The 21743-nt window shown below is 52.8% G+C and overlaps 1 protein-coding gene across 2 annotated transcripts in view; it reads right to left on the bottom strand.

The window, feature by feature from the left end:
* Positions 1–2581: 2581 nt before the first annotated feature.
* Positions 2582–21743, bottom strand: part of SPTBN2 (spectrin beta, non-erythrocytic 2) — a 66520-nt gene continuing 47358 nt past the window's right edge. Inside the window, exons 18-36 of one of the 2 annotated variants that reach the window (XM_066610365.1) lie at positions 21079–21225; positions 19771–20034; positions 19029–19253; positions 17542–17631; positions 15123–15395; positions 14010–14140; positions 13580–13784; positions 13099–13473; positions 10992–11236; positions 10363–10501; positions 8798–8882; positions 8504–8700; positions 8276–8398; positions 7754–7767; positions 7307–7382; positions 5316–5554; positions 4476–4649; positions 3103–3145; positions 2582–2815 (exon numbers count right to left, since the gene is read on the bottom strand). In XM_066610365.1, coding sequence (XP_066466462.1) covers positions 2582–2815; positions 3103–3145; positions 4476–4649; positions 5316–5554; positions 7307–7382; positions 7754–7767; positions 8276–8398; positions 8504–8700; positions 8798–8882; positions 10363–10501; positions 10992–11236; positions 13099–13473; positions 13580–13784; positions 14010–14140; positions 15123–15395; positions 17542–17631; positions 19029–19253; positions 19771–20034; positions 21079–21225 — 3279 coding nt within the window. Of the gene's footprint in view, positions 2816–3102; positions 3146–4475; positions 4650–5315; positions 5555–7306; positions 7383–7447; positions 7550–7753; positions 7768–8275; positions 8399–8503; positions 8701–8797; positions 8883–10362; positions 10502–10991; positions 11237–13098; positions 13474–13579; positions 13785–14009; positions 14141–15122; positions 15396–17541; positions 17632–19028; positions 19254–19770; positions 20035–21078; positions 21226–21743 lie in introns of both variants that reach the window. The other variant, XM_066610366.1, reaches the window with a different exon arrangement.

The following is a 21743-nucleotide window of genomic DNA, read 5'->3' as shown; positions in this document are numbered from 1 at the left end:
GGTGTGGTGACCAGAACTGTATGCAAAACTTCAGATGCTCTAGATCAGGGGTGTCAAACATAAGGCCCAGGGGCTGGATGTAGCTGCAGAAACTTTTTATCCGGCCCTCAGGCTCTCAGCTGCTGAGCAGTGCTGAGGTGCTACTGCTGAAAGGGCAGCCCCCACGAAAACTGAGCTCTCTTATATCTTGGGTGCTGTAGGCTTATACCATAGTCTTTCGAGACTGAAGGTTGCCAGCCAACCAATGATCAAGATTTGTATATTTTCTCTTCTGCCATTTGCAGCTAATGAATTCCTAAGTGAGAAAAAGTGCTTATTTTTCGTTGTGACCTGTTTAATGACATCACTTCTGACCGTTGGCAGGCATCATGAATACTGTTCGGCCCTCGGTATGAAACGAGTTTGACACCGCTGGTCTAGATGACCCCCCCCCCGGACCCTCCCAATGCTATGATTCTAGGAATGAAACAGACAGGCTACTCTCTACACAGATTCTTTTTATTTCTGTCCAAAAAAAAAAAAAATTGGAACAGATTCCACTGCAAACACATGAATAACGTCTCCCACAAGCACAGAAAATACCACCGGGACGCTGCTAGTGCAGGAATCCCTGCTGGACATGCTGAGAAGGCAAGAGAGGTCTCCTGCCTCAGAAACGGAACCCCCTTCCTGATCTGTTCCCACAATCCAGGCGGTATCAGGACGCTCTGCCATAGGAAGGCAGGTGATGATCCGGGGCTTTGAGCTGGGCTTTGAGCTGAGGCGGACTGAGGGAGGATGTCTCAGGCTGAGGCTGGTGCCTGCCTCCACCACCTGCCCACCTCCACTGCTCTTCCCCCTGCCACTCTTCTGGATAAAAAAAGGAGAGGAATGGAAGAGGAAGTAAGAAGTGAAGGGCGGTGGGCTAGAGCGTCTACTGGTCTAGCCCACCACTCTCTGCTGCTCCACACTTCCACCCTGTTCACTCCTTTTTTAATTTGTGGAGCAGGAAAAAGGGGTTGTTGGCCAGTCTTGCCTTTTGAGCACCCAAATAGGAGACTTATGTCTGAGGCTGCCTCTGTATTGTGGGGGTGAAGGGAAGCACCACTATCCTATCTTCATATGGGGAGGGGGGAAGAGTGACAGGCAGTCAGGGTGGCGTATGATAACGTCAGGAAGGCACAGGTCAGAAACCAGGCTGGGAAGGGAAAGAGTCAGGAACTCAGCTGCTTAAGACAGCAGCTTCAGCGGCCAAGGGACAGTGAGCCCAGGAAGGCCAGGGAGGAAAGCTCCATTCTCACACCCAGGTAAACCCATGGCAATTGCCAAGGTGCCTATTCCGCCCCGGCAACACATTCAGCCATACAGCTTTCAGAAGCAGACTCTCCTGCATCACCTCCCCAAAAGGCCGAGTGGTGTCATGGCTGGGACAGAACAGGTGCTTCTCTTCGGAACAGAGGGCTGTGTGACTCATTGCCACAGGATGCTGAGGTGGCACCCACCAGGTCTCAGCAGCCACAATAACCAAGAATGGATAATCCATGTTCAGAGAGGTGCCACCTCCGATTACCAGAAGCTGGGGATTGACGACAGTTGGGTGTCTGTCTCCATCATGCACTGTTGGCGAGCTCTCCTGTGCCGAGCGAAGTGAATGCGTGGCCTCCTCCACCACAGACGTTCCAAGGGTCTTTCCCTGGGGCCTTCATCTTGGTTCGGTTCCATAAATGTCACGCGGGGGGGCGGGAGATTCGGAACAGGAGTGTGGGTGGGGTGCTTTAACCCATGCCCTAGTCACTGCCTCGGTCTGGATAACACCCACCCACCACGGACGCCAGTTACAGAGGGGTGAAGAGCAGGCCTGCCACGGCCAAGGACATGATTAAAAGCAGCTCCCATGTGGGTGGGTTTTGGGGTAAGAGAGTGAGGGGGGCACTGGCTGTCCTGCTAAATGTGCCACAGGGTAGGTCCTGTTCAATGCAGTTCAGCCACACAATGATCACATAGGGAGACAGTGGACAGAGGGCAGTGCGCGTGGCTGTGGGTCCCCTCTTGGCCACTGCTGCAGTCTGGGACTTCAAGAGTCAGCCCCAGAATCAGTATGGGCTTGACCAGTGTGGCATCTGGCTAGCGTCTGAAACCGCCGTTAATGCACATAGTGTGTGTGTGTGTGGGGGGGGGGTTGGTTGGTGATATAAAATGGAGGCCTGCCAGGGAGTGTGGAGTGCCACATTTCCTCCCTCTCTCCCCAGAGCCTGGCAGAATCCAGCAGCCCTCCAGCCTGCCCCCCAAGAAAGCCCCCGCAAGCTCTGCTCCCTTGCTGCCATGGCCTCCTTCCCACTGCGAAGTGCTCTCGATGTGGTTTGCTTTCTCTTGGGGGGGGGGAATGGAGAAGGAAAGAGGCGCAAGGAGAGGCATTCTGTGTGAAGTTAGGAGATGCTTCATGCAACCTGCAGTACCGGAAAGAAGACGCAGGAGCCGTGGCCACCTCCGCCGGCTGTGCGGCGCCCCCTGGTCTGAAGCCCCTTGCTGTGCCCGCCACGCTGTTGCTTCTGTACAGGTTCACAGCAGCTGCAGCCCCCCTGCCCCTCCCCCCACTTGGCCCCTATTTGTTCTTCTTGAAAAAGCTGAAGCGTTTCTCCCTGTCCTTCTCCTTTGACTCTTTGTTCCGCAGCGTGACAGTCCCTTCCAGGGCGCTGTTGGGGGAGACGGGGGGCAGGCTCGAGGCGCGGGTCATTCCTTTGCTGACCAGGATCGCCTGCTCCTCTGCGGGGCCCTGCGGCGTCGGGGCGCAGGCAGCAGCGGCGTTGATAATTCGCATCCAGCTGCTCATCTCGGCCTGGGAGAAGAGGAAGAGAGTAAGGGAAGCATGGCTGGGCTGGGCTGGGCTGAGTTGAGCCAGCACTCACCTCTGAAACAGGCAAAGCAGCAACTCCTCTGAGCATAGGCAGAGTGCACACAAAACCACCTGCCCCAAAGTCAATGGAAGGGGCTCTCTTGTGCCTCCCACTGTCAACGGAGGCTCAGCTGGCAGTGACACTCAAGTACAATAGTGGGCAACATTTGGCACGCTGCCTCAGTGGCTGGGAGGCCTTGGGCTGCCCCTGGAATTAGACATCTACTCACCTCATCCTTAGCCTGGAATAAATATTCTTTGCCATCAGTTAACCTATTAAGAGAGAGAGGATAATAATCATGCCTGTGTCAGGGGACTATCTTCAGCCCCTCCACAGACAGGAGCTGGATATCACAACAGCATGGTTAAGGAGAGGTGTTTGTTTCCAGTGAGTAAGAGAGCATTACAGCCTATGGGTGCAATCCTAACCCACTTTCCAGCACTGACATAAGGGCAATGCAGCTCCAAGGTAAGGGAGCCAACATTTCCTTACTTTGAGGAGGCCTCTGTGAGTGACACCCAACTGCCGGATGCAGCACACGTCCCATTGGCACCGCTATGCCAGTGATAAAAAGTTGATTAGGATTTGGGCCTAAGTCTTACTGAACTTAGGCTTACTGAACTTAGGCTTAGTTCTGAGTAAGATAAATAAAACCGTTTTCAAACATCTCTATAAATAAGGAAAAGGGAATTAAAGAAAACTACACTCCTTAATGTGAAACACACTTCAAACTCAACTCATTGTGAGGGACACGGAAAATTCTGTCTGCCTGTTTATCTCTGTCTCCATTTCCCTTCCTCTGCTGTCTTTCTTGTGTTGGTCTCTAAGTTGTAAGGGCTCAATCCTATCCAATTTTCCAGTGCTGGTGCTGCTGTGCCAATGGGGCATGCAGTGCTTCCTTTGGGGGGTGGCAGTCACAGCGGCCTCCTCAAGGGATGGAAACATTTGCTTATTGACATTGAGGCTGCATTGTGGTTGCACTGGAAAGTTGGATAGGATTGGACCATAATAATACTAATACTAATACTAATACTACTACTAATAATAATAATACAGGTATTTCTATACCGCCTTCCTTGGTCCTCAGATTTCTCCTTAGACTTTATTCAAGGCGGTTTACATAGGCAGACAATTTAAATCCCTGTAGGGATTTTTACAATTTGAAAGAAGGTTTCTTTCTTTCAAGAAACCACAACATTCAGATGTCTCTTTCTTGATCTGGCCGCACATTCTGGCCTCCTTCCTCCCACGCTCAGAGCAGATGGAATAGCTCGGCTCAGCTTGTCAGCTGCTTCAAGGTCGCACGGTGCCGGTGGCCTCGAACTGGCGACCTTCGGATGTTATCTTCAGACAAATGGAGGCTCAACCCTCTAGACCAGACCTCCTGCCCCCAGGGCAGGGATCTGTCCACTTGTTCCTAGTATAGCACCGTTTGCACAAGGGCGACACTATATAAGCGAACAATAACAGAGCTCTTAGCCCCCTTTGGGGAACTAAGCTCCAAACCCACTGTGAACAGTTAGTGCCCAGACAGTCACCAATGAGGGGAATGTAAACAGAAACCGTGGCCATCTGCAGCCCAGCCAAAAGCATGCCACCTACCCGAGCTTGAAGACGTGTTTGCGCTTCTTGTAGTCCAGAGCAACATTGCACTGGGCCCCCTGCAGGCCAACCGGCATCTCGCTGTGGTAAGTGATGCCATTGGTGGCATTTTTGTTGTCCTTGTAGAACGCCAGGCTGCCCTTCTGCACAACGCAGTAGATGTTCTGCCAGGACCTGGTGGGGCAGGGGGAAGAAGGCAGTCGGGAGGCCTGCTCCCTTCCCAAAGAGCCCCCAGCTCCATTGCCCATGGGTGCCAGAAGCAGCCAAGGATGTGACTGAGTTCTTCTAAATTCAAACACTTGCAGGTACCTTGGGGGCCTCCCTTTCAAGCACCCCCTTTTGATGTTCCAAGGTCCGGGCCCCCGTCACTAAAATTCCCTTCTCTGTCCATTCCTTACCTATCAGGAGCACACAGCCTTTTGCTTGCTAGTATTGTATTGTATTGGCAACCTTCAGTCTCGAAAGACTATGGTATCGCGCTCTGAAAGGTGGTTCTGGCACAGCGTCTAGTGTGGCTGAAAAGGCCAATCCGGGAGTGACAATCCCTTCCACACCGGGAGCAAGTGCAGTCTGTCCCTGGTCTGTTGCTTGCTAGTACTGGCACAAAGCATCTGAGACACAACTCATCACTCTCCTCTCCTCCACACTTCCTGTTCTAATTTGAGCCTCCTGCTCTCCTCTCTCCCACACTTCCTCTTCTGCTCTGTTCCTCTCTTTCCTTCCAAATCCAGGGGGTGGGAGAAGGAGGAGAGGCAGAGAGGCCATGGCTGGCATGCCACTGGGTAAGGGAGGATACCAGTGGACTTCAGAATCAAGTGCCAGGAGATCTTGGGCCATCACCTGTTAGCTGCCTTTTTGCCGTGGGATTCCATTTCCTGCTTTCGACAGAGCATCCCCTCCATCTGTTCCGAGGCGGAGGGATCCGGTGATCGCAGAGGCAGTGTAGCTGACTGAGGGGACTCGAAGCCGAGGGCAGGCGGCTTGGAGTGGGGCTGGGGTGATGGAGCTGGGCTGGGCTGTTTTTCTTTGGATCCAGAGTCCAGCCGTGACCCGTTCACCTGACCTGACATCTCGGAAATCTGCAAGGGTAAGAGGTTCTTCAGTTACTTTCTTGCTTGCCAAGCCCTCAAAGATATATATACCGTGCTTGCATTTCACTCACAGAAAATAACTAGTGTTTCCATTGGAGAGCGGTATATAAATACTGTTGATTGATTGATTGATTGATTGATTGGAGAGGGTGGGGAAGGGGACTGGAAAAATGTCCTTTGTCTATTCTTTATAGCACTTTCTCTGCCCCACGGAACTTACAGTCTGCATGTTAACAGTGAGAGGAAACCGCAGAAGAAGAGAGAGAGGAACAAGGAGTAACAATGATGCTTAGGATTTGTCTAGTGTTTTCTGAATACACAGTTATCTTATATGTATTCCCCTAAGGTCGTCCCCTTAAATCAATCTTGTAGCAATGTTTCTCAAACTGTGGGTCGGGACCCACTAGGTGGGTTGTGAGCCAGTTTCAGGTGGGTCCCCATTCATTTCAATATTTTATTTTTAATACATTAGACACGATGCTACCATGATATGTGACTGTGTTTGGGGAAATGTTACAGATCTTTACTATTAACAGGCTACCAAGTATATGGCTTTAACAATGATAGTAAATGAGGCTTACTCCTGGGTAAGTGTGGGTAGGAACTGCAGCCTAGGTTTGTTAAAAATTTTCCTGCTTGGTGATACTTCCAGTCATGACATCACTTCTGATGGGTCTTGACAGTTCTTATTCTAAAATGTGGGTCCCAGTGCTAAAAGTTTGAGAATTACTGCTATACCCCCACCACAGATGGGGAAGACTGAGGCGAAGAGGAAGTGATTCCTACACCTCCCTGGCAAGTTCATGACACAGGTGAGGCTTGGATTGGAGATGTCACAGTGCACAGCTCAGACACTTAACGGCTACACAACATGTGAGCTACTAAGCAGTTGCTTAAGGTTGCTTAAGCTTTTGTAACTGAGGCCGAGAATTAAAGGATCACCGAAGAGTTCTTTTAAAAGGCCAGGTTTCAGGAGGGATCTGAAGAAAGAGGCACCTGCACTGCTTAGGGGAAGCGATTCCCAACCTTTACTGGAAGGTAAGGGAAGCACTAAGTCCTTGTGGTGCTGTAACTGGGAGGCAGCTTGGTGGTGACATCAGCAATGGCACTTCCAGCTTTGTGACACTGTCGCCTGAGTAAAAAAATGGGGTGTTTTGGACTTGTCTATCTGCAGTGGTAGCAAGAACCTGGATTTGGTGGTGTCTTCAGCTGCCACGGCAGATGTCCAACAATCCCTTTTTTACTTAGGGGGTGGCACAAACCCAAAAGTGCCACTGCCACCATTCTGCTGTCAAGACTGGGTCGCCACTCCCCTTAAGAGGGAGCGTGTTGTTTCCCACTGCCCTGGGGAGGGAAGCACTGACATAGGGGCTTGGAATGGGGCAGTAAGGGACAATGGGTGGAGTCGTTAAGATTCCCCTCTTCCTTGGCATCACTGGGAAATGTGATGTTGGGGGATTCAGGCTGCAATCTTATACATGCTTACCTGGGAGTAATACCCACTGAATGCTATGGGGCTTACTTCAGAGTAAACATTCATAGGTTTGCACTGTTAACACTGTACCCCAATGCAATTTTTTGGAGGTGACTGGGTGGGCTTCCCAGGCATCACAGTCTTGCTGTACACCTCTTGCAGCTTCCACAACTCTTGCAGCTTCTAAAACCCCACCCCTGTCCTGCAACTCAGTCAATCTACTCTGCCCCATCACTCTCCACTCTGCCCCAACATCCATGCCTCACCTGGGGAGACTCAGAATCGGGGCCGATTCCATTGAGCGAAGGCATCTCCAGCAACAGGCCATGCTCTCCGGGACTCCTGGGGAATGAACATGGGGAGGGTGCATCAGTGATGAAATTACAGCAGGCCAAGATAATGGGGACCCCTTGGGGAGATCCCTGTTTCAGCCCCTGGAGGATGTTACCACCCATCTCATCGCCAGGATTCTCTTCCACATATTGCAAAGGCTGGTCTTGGCTCATGGTCTCCACAAGAAAGACATATGAGCTTGTGAACACACAGGCGGTTCCTACTTGATCACACGGTCACCTTTCCTACTATCTTTCGTGTAATTCCCTGGCTATTTGGTGGGGGTATAGGGGGTACCCCTCATGCATCCCTGTCTGCTCCCTTGACTGGGGTGCTACCACTGGGACTGAAGGAGAGGGGTTGGCCTAGTCAGGTAGAACCTCAGACAGGGCCCCTACCTGGCTGACCCGACAACACCTATGTAGGTACAGGCTGATTACCCCTTATCCAGAATTCTGAAAACCAGAATGCTCCAAAATCTGGAACTTTTGGAGCGCCAATATGTGACCTCATGTAATGGGCTGTGGGTGCCAGGTGGCGTAGTGCAAGGGATGCTGGGGCACTACCCAGACAAGATAGCCAGCCACACCAGGCAGCCGTGACCCAAAAGGGTGGGTGCTATCTCATTAGGTTTACGTAAATATTCCAGAATCCGGAAAAATCAGGAATCTGGAACATCTGCGGCACCAAGCACTCTGGATAAGGGATAATACTCAACTTGTAGTAGACCACCTCTGTAGTAGACCATCTCCACTGTTTGAGCCTTAGTTCCTACAAAAGCAATGATCGCGAGACACACACACTCTCCCGTCTCCTAATTCTTAGGGAGCGTGGGGGGACTGGGGTGGAGAACATGGGCAAGACTGCAGCTCTCACCGGTTGTCGTGAGTGCCATTGGCAACCTGCTGCCTCTCCAGATGCTGGGTCTGCGGCGTCAGAGCTGTGGATTCTGGCAACGTCGGCGTTGGGGGCCTTTTCTTCCTGGCTTCCGCTTCCTCATGCCGGCGAAGCTCATTCTCCTCCAGCTGACCAGGGAGAAAGAGACACAGATGCCCATGCAAGTCACAGCCAAGAAGCAGCTCAAGGACTCACCGCCCCTGCCCTCACATCCTGCTCCCTGGCCTACTAACTGTTGTCAGCTTCTCTAGGGCAAGGAAGCGCTCCTCCCAGGCAGCGACCGATTTCTGGAAGCCCTCGTGACGCTTGATGAGGTTTTCTACTTCATCCACATTGCTGCCCAGCTCTGCTGAGCGCACGATTGGCTCCTGGCTGGAGAGCCAGGCCTCGGCCATGCTGGCGTCACGCCCAAACATCAGCACCTCCATGACTGCGAGAGAGAGAACGCAATGAGCAGTGTCCCGTTGGAAGACCCTCTTCCAAGAACCCCCAAACCAAGGGCATGCCCCCACCCATTTCCATCTTACCTATTTGTAGCCAATCCATTTTCTCCCGCCATTTGTCGTTGATCTCCCTGCGTCGGTCCTGCAGTTGGGCCAGCTTCTCCGCAATCTAAGTGTCAAAAGCGGGGGAAAGGGGGAAAGCTCAGTATAGGGTTATCCCAAGACCTCCTGGTACTTGGGGAGGGATATCAAATCAATGTTGGGCCCTTCCCACCTGTCAGGGCACCAGTCACCATTCCTTCTCTTCCTGGATTCAAAAAGGAGGAGAGAAATGGAGTGGAAGAGGAAGTTTGGAGATGAGGAGAGAGGTGGGTTAGAATGTCACTCTAGCCCACCACTTTCCTCTCCTCTCCTCCACACTTCCTCTCTTCCTTTTCGAAGGAAGTGGAGTGAGAGGAGCAGCAGTGGAGGGTGATGTGCCACTAGGTAAAGTGGGGGGTATTTGGAGTGCCACTTCGGGTGCTGGACGGCCAGGCTTTCCTTTAACCTAAAGCCAGGAAGAAAGTTTTCTTTCCTGACCTATTTTCAACTTTCTGGTCTTTCATTGCCATCCGAGGAGTGGGGGAGGGGGGGAGAAACAATCCAGTTTAAAAAAATAAATACGAAGTATGCCGCTTATTGGTTAGAGATACTATGCTGGGGTGAAGAGGGCCAGTTATTCTCTCCCTGCTAAGGAGCACCTGCACATGCCCAATCTTGTCTGATCTCATAAGCTAAGCAGGGCCGGGCCTAGTTAGTACTTGGACGGGAGACCGCTTGGGAATACCGGGTGCTGTAGGCTTATACCATGATCTCAGAAGCTAAGCAGAATCAGGCCTGGCTAGTACTTGGACGGGAGACCGCCTGGGAATACCGGGTGCTGTAGGCTTATACCATGATCTCAGAAGCTAAGCAGGATCAGGCCTGGCTAGTACTTGGACGGGAGACCGCCTGGGAATACCGGGTGCTGTAGGCTTATACCATGATCTCAGAAGCTAAGCAGGATCAGGCCTGGCTAGTACTTGGACAGAAGACCGCTTGGGAATACCGGGTGCTGTAGGCTTATACCATAGTCTTTCCAGACTGAAGGTTGCCAACCAACCAAGGAGCACCATTTGAAAGAGTGCCTCTTTACCCAGTTAGCAGGGGTAACTATATTATGATACATGAAAATGAGAGCACTGTAACACCTTATGGGTTCCCTGCTGTATCATAATAACGTCTCATTGGCTCTCAGAACAACCAGTCTCATAGGTCAGTTTTGAGTTAAGCAAATCTACTTTTTATTCCACAAGGCAAGTTGTGTTTTCATTTTCTGGTTAATTGGCCATAACTTTGGGTAGATTACAGATATTCCAAAGCGGTTTGTTTCACTGCATTCTGCATTAAAATACCTTTCCAAGGATACATAACATGATGGCATTGTTCCTGCGTACCAAGGTTTTCACAGTTTTCACTAGTGCCAAGCTCAGCTTGTTGCCCCCCTAAAGCTCACTGCTAGGTACAATTGCCACCCCTGAACCCCCCTTAGCTATGTCGCTGCCTAATCTTAAACCAGCTCTCCTCTGCAAGTGAAAAACAGCCACGTCCATGAGTGGAGGGCTCCCCACCTTGTCAGAGGCGTAGTGGCCCTTGGCCAGCAGCTCGTTGCCCATGGCGACGCAGGTGTTAAAGCTATCAGTCCGGGCCTCAACCTCAGCCTTGATGCCCTGGTGGTTCTTGATGACCAAGTCAGCAGCTGACACATCCCTGGGGCCAGAGAAGCAAAGAGGCAATGCTGGCGGTCAGGCTCCCCTCTATAATCCCATTGAAGCAGAGGGGAACAGAAGTGGGGTAGTGCGGAAAGGGAAGGGAGGCCAGGGAGGCGCTTGGGGATCTGGGCTCACAGCATCACTCCGCATTCACCAGAGCTGGCCTCATAAGGAGGCAAACTGAGCTAGATGCCTCAGGCAGTGGATCGGAGGGCAGCACCCCCCACCCTCTTACGCAGCGATATACCAGCCTCCCCTCCTTCCACTTCCTGGATTGGAAAAGGGACAGAGTGAAGGAGAGGAAGTGTGGCAGAGGGAAGAGTGGTGGATTAGCGCATCTCACTGGCCCTTTGCTCTCCTCCCCTCCTTCTTCCACTCCCCTTCCTTTTCCAATCCAGGACGTGGGAGGAGGAGGCGAGTGGGTAGGCCCACCTGAGGCAACTGCCTCAGTCGGCCCCGTGGATGGGCCAGCCCTGCTTCCCCCTCACCTGGGCTTCTCTTGGGCATCTATCTGAAGGTTGACGCCGTCCATCCACAGCAGCAGGTCACGCACCATGCGGAAGAAGCGGAACTTGTCTACGGTGTCGAGGAGGAGCTGCCGGCGGCCGCTGCTGCTGTTCAGCAGGTCGGACCAGGCCTCGCTCACGGACTGCTCGTGCCTCCGGATGTCCTCGGCCTTCTCCCCTGCGTAGGCCTTCTGAAGCCGCGCTGCGTCGTCCTGTACTTGCTTCACCTGCCACCCAAAAAAGCCATGAGGCGATCAGGTGGGCAACGGCTGCTCCTGTTTGTCAAGTGTGGGGCCCCGTCCTCAGGCTCCCACCACAGCCTGGAGCTCTGAGCCAGGGGAGGGGAACCTTTGGACTGCCTGGCTCAGGAGATGCCTGTCTTTGCAAAGATGGACTGACAAGAATGCAAGCAGAGTGTGAGCAGCAAAACTTGATTGGTGGTGCGAGAGGTTCAGGACAGGGCTGAAGCATAATTAGGGTGGCGCCTGAGGGGCACCTGCTCCAGGCGCCATGCAAAGAGGGGGTACAAGACCGCTCCTCAGGCTCTGCCCTAGTTATAGAGAAGGCACTGGCGGCTTTGCACCCCCAGTTTCTTCTCTTATGGAGGCTCCCCTTAAAGAAATAGAGAAGGAGAAGGAAGGGCAGTGGGAAGCTGCGGCAGCGAGCATTCCTCCTCCGGGGAGAACCCAGAAGTGGCATTGTGCTGTCTAGTATATTATGCCTGTGATCACTGATGTGTCTACTCAGAAGCAAGTTCTATTACAGTCAATGGGGCTTACTCCTAGGTAAGTGTGTCTAAGATTGCCGGCTTAGTTTCTTCTTTGGAAAGATTTAGGTTCTGGTGAGTTACTGTAATGGGGAGCGAACAAACTGCTCTGCCCCTTCTCCCTTGCCACCTTCACACCTAGAACCCCTTCCTAGATCACCTAAGGCAGGGGTGTCAAACTCATTTCATACCAAGGGCCGAATGGCATTCATGATGCCTGCTGAGAGCTGGAAGTGATGTCATTAGGCAGGAAGTGATGTCATTAAACAACTCAGAACCAAAAATAAGCACTTTTTCCTCACTTAGGAATTCATTAACTACAAATGACAGAAGAAAAAACACCCAAATCTTTATTGTATTTCAAGATATGGGAGAGCCCAATTTTTGTGGCGGCTGCCCTTTTAGCAGTAACATCTCACCACCAGAACTGAGGGCCGGAAAAAAAGCTTCCGCGGGCCGCATCCTGCCCCTAGGCCTTATGTTTGACACCCCTGACCTAAGGGATGACTCCTCCAAACCCACCTTCCTCTTCAAGACTTTGGCACAACCCCAGTCCCTTTGCCTACTGTCACTAAGCCAAAATCACATGGGCATGAAATAATCACATATTCTCCACCATTTCACCCTTCCCCTTCTTCAACCCATTGTTTCTTATGTGTCTGCTTCTAGATTGTGAGCCACTTGGAGCAGAGACCTTTTTTCCTCTTCTATTATAAAGCAGCATGCACAAAATGGTGTGACATTAATAAACACACAGGAAGATTAATTATGCTTGTTTCTTCTAGGAATAAGCAGGAGTTTTTGTTTACTGAATTGAAAGCTTGTGGACTAGTAACCTTTGTGGACTCGGGGCCCAAACTTAGCCAGGTTTCCAGAACCGGTGCAGCTGCAATGCAGCCCCAAGGTAAAGGAACAAATGTCCCCTTACCTTGAGGAGGCCTCTGTGACTGCCTCCCCACCACAGAATGCAGCACACACCCCATTAGCACAGCTGCACTGGCAGTGGAAAACAGGATAGGAATGAGTCCTCATTTTCACTCCGTAAGTCACTCTGGCTCAGCCATCTTGCCTTGCAACCTGGCTGGACTAAACCTGGAGGATGCACATGAATGAAGGTGGGTGGCTCAAGCGGTAGAGCCCTCGGCATACAGATTATCCCAGATTCAGTCCCCAGGCACAGTTGGAAAAGACCTGTGTTTGACACCCAGTGGAGATGCTGCCAGTCAGTGCCCGGCAACACTGAGCTAAATGAACTGAGAGCCTGACTCAGTAGGAAGCAGCTTCCAGGGCACTTGTAATTCCCCTCCCTGCCCTGAGGAGTACCTGAGTGCTGAGTGCCTGGATGTCGTGCTCGTAAGCGCTGTGCATCCGCTGCATGGCCTCTGCGGTGTTGAGGTCCCGCCCCACTTCGTCGGGCAGCTGCTTCTGCTTGTTCTGGACCTGGCTGAGGGTCTCGCGGGCATCGTGGTAGAAGCGGTGCAGCTCATAGGAGGCTGCCAGCATCTGGCTCCGGGTGTCGATGAGCTCCAGGAGGTCTGCCCAGGCTTCGTTGAGGCTGTCCTTCCACTCGGCAATGGTGGCATTCTCAGAGTGGCCGGCGGAGATCATCTCGTCTGCCAGCTGGTTGACGCCGTCCACCCGCTCCTGGCCGATGGTGCTGGTGTCACGGGAAAACTCCCGGAACTTGTCCCGCAGCATCTGCAGGCGGGGCAGAAGAGAGGACAGTCAAAACTTGGAAGCAAATGGGAGGGAAGAGTCCTGCTCATCACCGCAGGGGCCGTGGGCGGCCCGGAGAAGGACCCACCGTGACATGCTCGTAGTCCTGCCCCAGCTCGTGAGAGGCGGCCACCACCTCCCGCTCAGAGATCCACTGCTCCAGGTCGTCCACCTCCCGCTTCAGCTGACAGAGGCGGAGTTGCTCCTGCAGTTTGGCCTGTCGCTCCTCCGCCAAGTCCTTCAGGCTCGCGTAAAGCTTGTCCACTTGGCCTTGCCGGAGAGTGATCCGCTCACTGCCAAAGAGGGAAGGTGAGGCAGGGGACGGGGGTCAGTGCAGAGGTCAAGGAAGAGGGTTGGGATAGGCAGCAACCTGGGGAGAGGGGCTTTCCTTGTAGGCTAGAAGTGGCTGCCCATTTGGCAGGACATTCCGGACCCCTAAGTGGCATGAACACCCAGATCCAGCTTTGCCCAGGCTGAACAAGGGGCTGCACAGGGGAGGTGGGGCAGGCTGTTCTTACCTCTCAGGGTGCCCGTTGTTCACCATGTCACGGCTCTGGAGGGACAGCTGGTGGATGGTCTGGGCATAGTCCTCCAGAGCTTGCTCCATCCCCAGGTGCTTCTTCACCATGGCCTGTGCAATCAGCTCATCCTGGGGGCAGGCAAGAAAAGAAAGGCTTTTTCCCCCCAGGAAGCAGGAGGGGCAGGCACACAAATGGAGCAAGGAGCCTGGAGCCCACAGCCCTAAAACCTGAGCCAAGGTGGAGCCCCACTGTGACCAAAATGGTCTCCTCCTTCCCCCCCCCCACAGGCAGCTTCACATCGAAGGGGGGTGATATAATGGGGACAGTGGCAAAGGAAGGAGTCGGCAAATCCAACACACATGTCTGATGCGCACTGATTGCCTCATGTAGCCCTCCAAGGGATCAGTCACATCACAGAAAAACAGGGCAGTGACTTCCCAGCCCTGAGAGGCAACTTCACCTTTGCTTGCCACCCCTAGAGGGTATCGTTCGGGGGGGGGGGCCTGCATCTCTCTACGGGCAAGGACCTGTGTAAGTTTGTGTTTGTAAGTTTGTCTAGGTTGCTGGCAAGAAGCCACCATGGCCTCGAGCCTGGGGAGGCTCACAGATAGACTACTCCTGCAGAAGGAGGCTCCACTGCTCCTGATCAGCTATCTAGTATTAGAACCCCCAGGTCTGAAGCCCACTGCTTTGGAACATGGAGATAGCACACAGCCATCATGACTAGTTGTGGTCAACAGTTTCTTCCTCCTCCATGAATGTGTCTGATCTGCTTTTAAAGCCATCTGAGCTAAGGGGCTGCCATCACCACATCTGGTGGCAGCGAATTCCACAGACACATCCCCAGGCTGCACAAAGACGGACTTGCTTTTGTCGGCACAAAAATCCCGTTGATTGGTTTTGTTGGACAACCCCCTGCCCCAGGTTCTAGAGATGTGAGAGACGGAGAGTGTGCACAGTGGAAAAGAGGGTTTCCTGAGAGCATGCAGAGTGCCTTTCACTCCTTTTTTAATTGGTTGCTGCTCACACAGACAGTGGGAAGGGTTTGCAGGTGTGATTCGGAAACACATGGCTCAGTGGTATCCCCCACACACATGTACACACAGCTACCTTTGCCTTCTCCTCCGAGATCATATGCAGCTCCTGTTCGCCCATCCAGGCCTCGGCCTCGGCAGCATCAAAGTAGAATTGCTGAGCCATCTGTGCTCTCTCCAGGCGCCGGTGCCGCTGCTCCACTTGGTCCTGCAGCTCCTGCCACATCCCCTGCAGCGCTTCCACACGCCCCTGCAGCCCGGCTTCCAGGCCGCCACAGGCCAGGCCCTGCCACCGGCCCACAATGTCGTTGATGCGCGGCTGGTGGCCCTGGATCTCCTTCTGCAGGGTCTGGGGGGAGCCAGAAGGAGACACAAAGGGGTGTCAGCCAGAGCCCACGTGTCAGAAAACACGTGTGCATGAATGCCACTCCCAGAAGCCCTTGCTGTGTCACTGGAGCACACGCATGGCTTGTCTGCAGCTGCCGAATCGCCAGCATGTTTTGTCTGGAAAACAGACTGAGCTGGCGAGTCAAGAGACAGAAGAGATGGACTCTTGACTTCTTTGCAGAAGACGTTTGTGAGATAGGAAATCTGACTACATGAATCCTCCGGGTTTCAGAGGTAGCCCATAAGAACCTAAGAAGAGCCCCACTGGATCAGGCCACAGGCCCATCTAGTGCAGCTTCCTGTATCTCACAGCGGCCCACCAAATGCCCCAGGGAGCACACCAGATAACAAAAGACCTGCATCCTGGTGCCCTCCCTTGCATCTGACATAGCCCATTTCTAAAATCAGAAGGTTGCACATACACATCGTGGCTTGTGGCATAATGGCATAATGGCTTGTGGCATGTGGCATAATGGATTTTTCCTCCTGAAACTTGTCCAATCCCCTTTTAAGGTGTCCAGGCCAGATGCCATCACCACCACAGACCAACCACACACTGAGTAAAGAAATATTTTCTCTTGTCTGTTCTAACTCTCCCAACACTCAATTTTAGTGGATGTCCCCTGGTTCTGGTGTTATGTGAGAGGGAAAAGAGCGTCTCTCTACACTCTGTCCATCCCCTGCATAATTTTGTACGTCTCAATCATGTCCCCCCTCAGGCGCCTCTTTTCTAGGTTGAAGAGGCCCAAACGCCGTAGCCTTTCCTCATAAGGAAGGTGCCCCAGCCCCGCAATCATCTTAGTCGCTCTCTTTGGCACCTTTTCCGTTTCCACTATGTCTTTTTTGAGATGCCATCAGAGATCCCATCTCTGAATGCCTGCTACAAGGGAGTGGCAACAGGATGGAGGGATCTTGTTGCTTTGTACGCTCCCAGAGGCACCTGGTGGGCTGCTGCAAAATACAGGAAGCTGGACGAGATGGGCCCTTGGCCTGAGCCAGCAGGGTTCTTCTTAGGCTCTTATATACTTATGAACCAGATGCTCTCTCCCTTCACAAATAACAGTATGGTCTGCCCTCCCTTTGTTTTGCTGCAGGAGCCTCTGAAGGGCTGTGAGACAGTTGGTGGCTTTGCAGAATCATCTATATCAGAACCTTGATTGGTATAATCAATTTACATACCGAGCACAGTATATATTCCACAATCAACAAACCTGATCCACCCCTATGACTTTGCAGAAGCACCAGATTTCACAGATCACCAGCGAACACAACTTGTAAATTGTTCGCCCCTGGTGAGTAAAATCTGCGTCCAGACAACCGTGCTAGGAAGCTTTAACACATGGAAAAAGAGCTGCGGTTCTTGGTTCTGACACCTTTCTTTGGGATCACAAACAGGTTAAAAGGCCCAGACTAGTAACTATGGCAGCCCTATTTTAAACAACACAGTCCTGGAACGTGCTGGAATCCCTAGCATGTATTCACTGCTGAAACAGAGATGCCTGCGTTGGCTTGGTCATGTCGTGAGAATGGATGATGGCCGGATCCCAAAGGATCTCCTCTATGGAGAACTCGTGCAAGGAAAGCGCCCTACAGGTAGACCACAGCTGTGATACAAGGACATCTGCAAGAGGGATCTGAAGGCCTTAGGGATGGACCTCAACAAGTGGGAAACCCTGGCCTCTGAGCGGCCCGCTTGGAGGCAGGCTGTGCAGCATGGCCTTTCCCAGTTTGAAGAGACACTTGGCCAACAGTCTGAGGCAAAGAGGCAAAGAAGGAAGGCCCATAGCCAGGGAGACAGACCAGGGACAGACTGCACTTGCTCCCGGTGTGGAAGGGATTGTCACTCCCGGATTGGCCTTTTCAGCCACACTAGACGCTGTGCCAGGACCACCTTTCAGAGCGCGATACCATAGTCTTTCGAGACTGAAGGTTGCCAATACTAATACTATACTAGGAATAACCTATAGCCAAGCTTCATGATGGTATAACAAATCACACTGAAGCCTGGACACCTAAAAATGTTGTATCCCTGCCTGACGAACTCTAGTTCCTGGCAGATTTCCCTGACCTCTTCTGCCCCACTCTGGACTGCATCCAACAAGCAGTACCTGATTCTTCTTGATGAGCAGCTGGACTGTGGGAAGATCTTTGCCGTGGTCGGTGGACACTGCCATGGGCATCCGCTCCGTCACCCACAACTGCAGACATGAGAAAAGATGGGGGATGAGTAGAGCCAGGGTCCTCTGTAGGACCGCTATTCAAGGGAAGCTCCTGTGCTAGCCATTTATTGAACATAGGAAGCTGCCCTTGGTTCACTGAGCCAACAGTGGCTGGCAGCAGTTCATTAAGACTTCAGACAGGAGGTTTTCCCCCAGTGAAGATTATCTCAGGGGGTAAATACCCTTCTGAGTGCACAATATGTGCTCTGCCATGGAGCTGTGGTTCTGCTCCACCCATTCCTTTGGAACACACTCCTATTCTTCCCGCCACCACCGATGCAGCTGTGGGGGGGGGGGGGGAAAAGCATGCCAAATCCAGTGGGGGGGGGATCAGAAGGCTTTAGGGGGGAAAGGGAAATTATTTCCCCACACTCTTCTGTAAGTCTCCCACTCCTACAGTGCCAGGTCTGTAGCATGGAGGCTTGGAAAATGTGATGAGATCTGGTGTGTGCGTCACGCCCTGGAGGTGTTCAGAGGTGTCGGTGCGGCACTTCCAGTTTTTCACCAAACCATAAGTGCCTTTTAGAAGACTCCAGCAGGCCTTCTAATCTTGGGGGGGGGGACTGTTCCCGACCTCCCCATGCCTCAGAGCACTTCCTGGACGCGACGGGAAGGCGTTTGACCGGGAGGTCATGTGAGGCCCTCCCCGTGCCTCGGGAAGCCTGCCAGAGGCTCCTGAAAGGCTCTTCCAGTTTTGGGGACTGGGTGTCTCCATGGATTCGATCATCTGTGAAAAGGAGTATCTGCAGGGGATCTGGAAAGGAATGGATCCCCAGTGGACACCGAGGGCCCAGTTTACTTCTTGGTGTGCCTAGGATGGCACTGCCAGATTTTCTATTCCCCCTCCCTTGTAAAGTGACACAAATATAGGCAGTGCTTTATGAACAGATAGTTGTATATAATATTAATAATGATGAAAGGATAAATCCATTTAAAGAGAAATCCTTGTCACACACTGGTTTTTTTTAGCTCACAGTTACACTTGTTGAAGCAATTCTCACCCCTTGCAGGCCTGCTAATAGAAGAGGCAGGTGCTGCAATGTCCTAGCCTAGCCCACCACCCTCTTTTCCTCCATGCTTCCTCTTCGACTCCACCCCCTCTTCCCAATCCCAATCCAGGAAGCTGAAGTGGCAGAGGCTGCAACATCACCAGGCACGGCGGGGGACACGTTTCACATGCAACCTCAGGGACCAGGAGGGGAGGGCGGTTCCTGAGCTCACCCCCTTGCCTGCTGGCTGTTGAAAGAGTGTCCCAAGTTGCAGGCTGGGGTTTGCGGTACGTCCCAGCTTAGCCGAAGACGGCTGGGCAGGAGCGCAGCAAGTGCTGGCACGAAGCCTATCCACCCCCAGTGCAGTCCCTTCTACCCGCCACTCACAATCTCGTCCTCCAGGTCGCGGTTGAACTGGTGCTCTTCCTTGGAAGCCAGAAGCTTCTCGCAGCGCTCCCGCAGCGGTGCCCGCAGCTCCACGAACCTGTCCTCCACCGCCTGCAGCTTGCCATCCACCTCCACGATGTTGGAGTCCTCCTGGCTGAGGGCCAAGGCTTGGGCCTTGAGGCCCTCCACCTCCTTCTCCCGCACGTCCATCTGGTTCTCCAGCATCTGGGCACAGGACCGAGAAGAAGGGGAAGGTGGTGGATGGCTCCGGAAGGACGGCTCCGGCCTCCCGAGCGGCCCACTCACTCAGTAAAGGATGGGGAAATATTCCAAAGGGGAGACTCCAACGAGGAGGCTCCACTCCTGGGGAGGAGGGAGCCAAACAGGACTGGAGGGGGGAGGAAGAAACCTTCACCCCTCCATGGCTGAAACACTGAAGGGTGCCCAGTGGCACGTGTTGGCTGGAACTGTTGCAGACCCAGGCATTAACTGAAATTACTTCTGACCTGGTTGTTAGAGTAACTTAGGGGAAGGGCTGAGGCTCGGTGGTAGATGCCCTGCTGGCATTTAGATGGTCTCAGGTTCGATCGCTGGCAGCATCTCCAGGAAGGGCCAGGAAAGAACCCTTGTCCAGAATGCTGGAGAGCTGTTGCCAGTCTGTGCCTGACCACACTGAGCTATGTGGACCCAGCAGACCAGCAGCCACCTACATAAGCAGGGACAGCCTTCCCACTCAGTTTACCTGCTGTTTCTTGAGTAAAATGTTAACACTGGTCAGATCTTTGCCGTAGTCGTCCGAATGCAGCTGGGACTGCAAGCCGCTCAGCCAGGCCTCCAGGGCAGAGCAGCTCTGGGTGAAGAGCTCAGCGCGGTTGGCGTCGAAGAGGCACTGGGCCTTGTTGCGGGTGCTGGACTCCAGCTCCTCCCAGAGCCTCTGCAGGTCGTCCAGCTTGGCCCTGACCACGGGTTCCAGCTCCGGCTTCTCGGCCACCAGCTGCTCCCCTTCCTGTCCGAAGGCAGACAGAGAGAGGCAGTTGAAAAGGACAAGGCAGGGCATCCTTACAAACCAAACTGCAAAACTGGCCAGAAGCGGACAAGAACATGGGGGGTGTCCCCACGAAAAGGCTCTGAGTCTTGCACAAGCCAGCCAAGGAAGACATGCACTGAAGGCTCAGGCTCTGCCCAGGAATCATCCGGAACAGCTCAGGTGACAAGCTTGATTCCAGGGTTGTAAGAAGGTGGAAGGCACGAAACTTAGCACTTGTGCAACACTTTCTGAATGTGAAAAGCATGTCACGTGGAGCACCTGGATGCTGTCCTGTCATTAACCTTGGAAAGCCAAGTTGGTATCCTTATCCCTATACTGCAGATGGGGAAGACTGAAGCAAAAAGGAAGCAGCTTCCCCAAGGCCACCGAGTGCGTTTGTCGCAGAGGTGAGACTTGAATCAGGCAAGCCCCAGTTCACAGCTAAGTCTGCAACCCCACACACACTTGCCTGAGACTGACTACCAATAAACACAAAGAGATAGACATACCTCCAGTAAACCTGTATAAGGTTGTGCTGTTTGCCACTGTGCTAATAATTAGTGACAACAGTAATTTGAAAAGTGCCATGTGGCAGGAACAGAATCATAGAAGGTAAGGTTGGGAAGGGATCCTCGAGGTCATCTAGTCCAACCCCTGCTCAGCACAGGCCAAGAAAAGACTGCCTCTGAGCATGTACAGTGTTCTTTGCCTTACCACTGCAGCAAACACTGCTATAGCCTTCCCCCCCCCCCACTCTCTTGCACTCACACATGCCTAGGGTGTATGAACTGGGCATTCACGTGTCAAGGTAGGCTTGAACCCTGTAGCCCCGCCCCTCTCTTTAGAAAACAGCAAATGAAAAGAGGTGCTTTGAGCATGCACAGAGTGCTCTTCTATGCCGCCACATCAGGCATCAGTGGGCAGAATTTCCAGGTCAAATGATGTATTTTCAATCATTTTCAGTGTAGTTTTTTTTAAAGGGAGGGAGACGTGCCCAGAGACTGTCGTTCAGGTATGCCCCACCTTCTGGATCTTCTCCAGCCAACCCTTGTTGGAGGCCAGCTCTGCCATGAAGGCCTGGTGCTTCTGCCACTTGGTGTGGAGGTTCCGGGCTTCATCGTAGGACATGTCCTGAGCCGAGAGCATTTTTTCATTGATCCACAGGGTGAGCTGGGGGGGGGAGGGAAGAGGAGAGTATTAAGGGGTGGGGATCCTCTAGGGAGAGTCGGTATTAAACACTGGGGTCAGCAGACCCATTGCACCCCTCCCAAACATATTGCAGCTGAGGTCACAGCTGGGGGACAGAAGCATTCCCTGCAATTAGCTAGGCCCCATTCTCTGCAATGGTAACCAAGTGCTTGAGACTTTTCCATGGGGGGGGGAGTTCCGCCTCCCATTGTTTTCCTCTGTTGGGCAAAAGCGGGGGGGGGGAAATATGGGCCAACCTATACCTGATTCTGTGCAATGAGAACAATAAGCCCTTTTGAATCCTGTCTGTTTCACACGCCTTCACGGCTGAACTCATCTTAGTTCCTTACAGGGGCTTCTACAGCAGAGTGGAGCTTCTCTTTAAAAAATTATCCAACTGAGTCAGATCTTGTCCTGGCTAGTTTGGCATAGGCCGACACTGACGGGCAGCACTGCTCAGAGTTTCCAAAGGAGATCTTCCCCAGCCCTGGCTGCAGGGG

Source organism: Tiliqua scincoides, chromosome 15 (genome assembly GCF_035046505.1).
Source record: "Tiliqua scincoides isolate rTilSci1 chromosome 15, rTilSci1.hap2, whole genome shotgun sequence".
Classification (NCBI taxonomy): Eukaryota; Metazoa; Chordata; class Lepidosauria; order Squamata; family Scincidae; genus Tiliqua; species Tiliqua scincoides.
The sequence above is the reverse complement of the archived record's forward strand: the minus strand, read 5'-3'. Positions and strand labels throughout refer to the sequence as shown.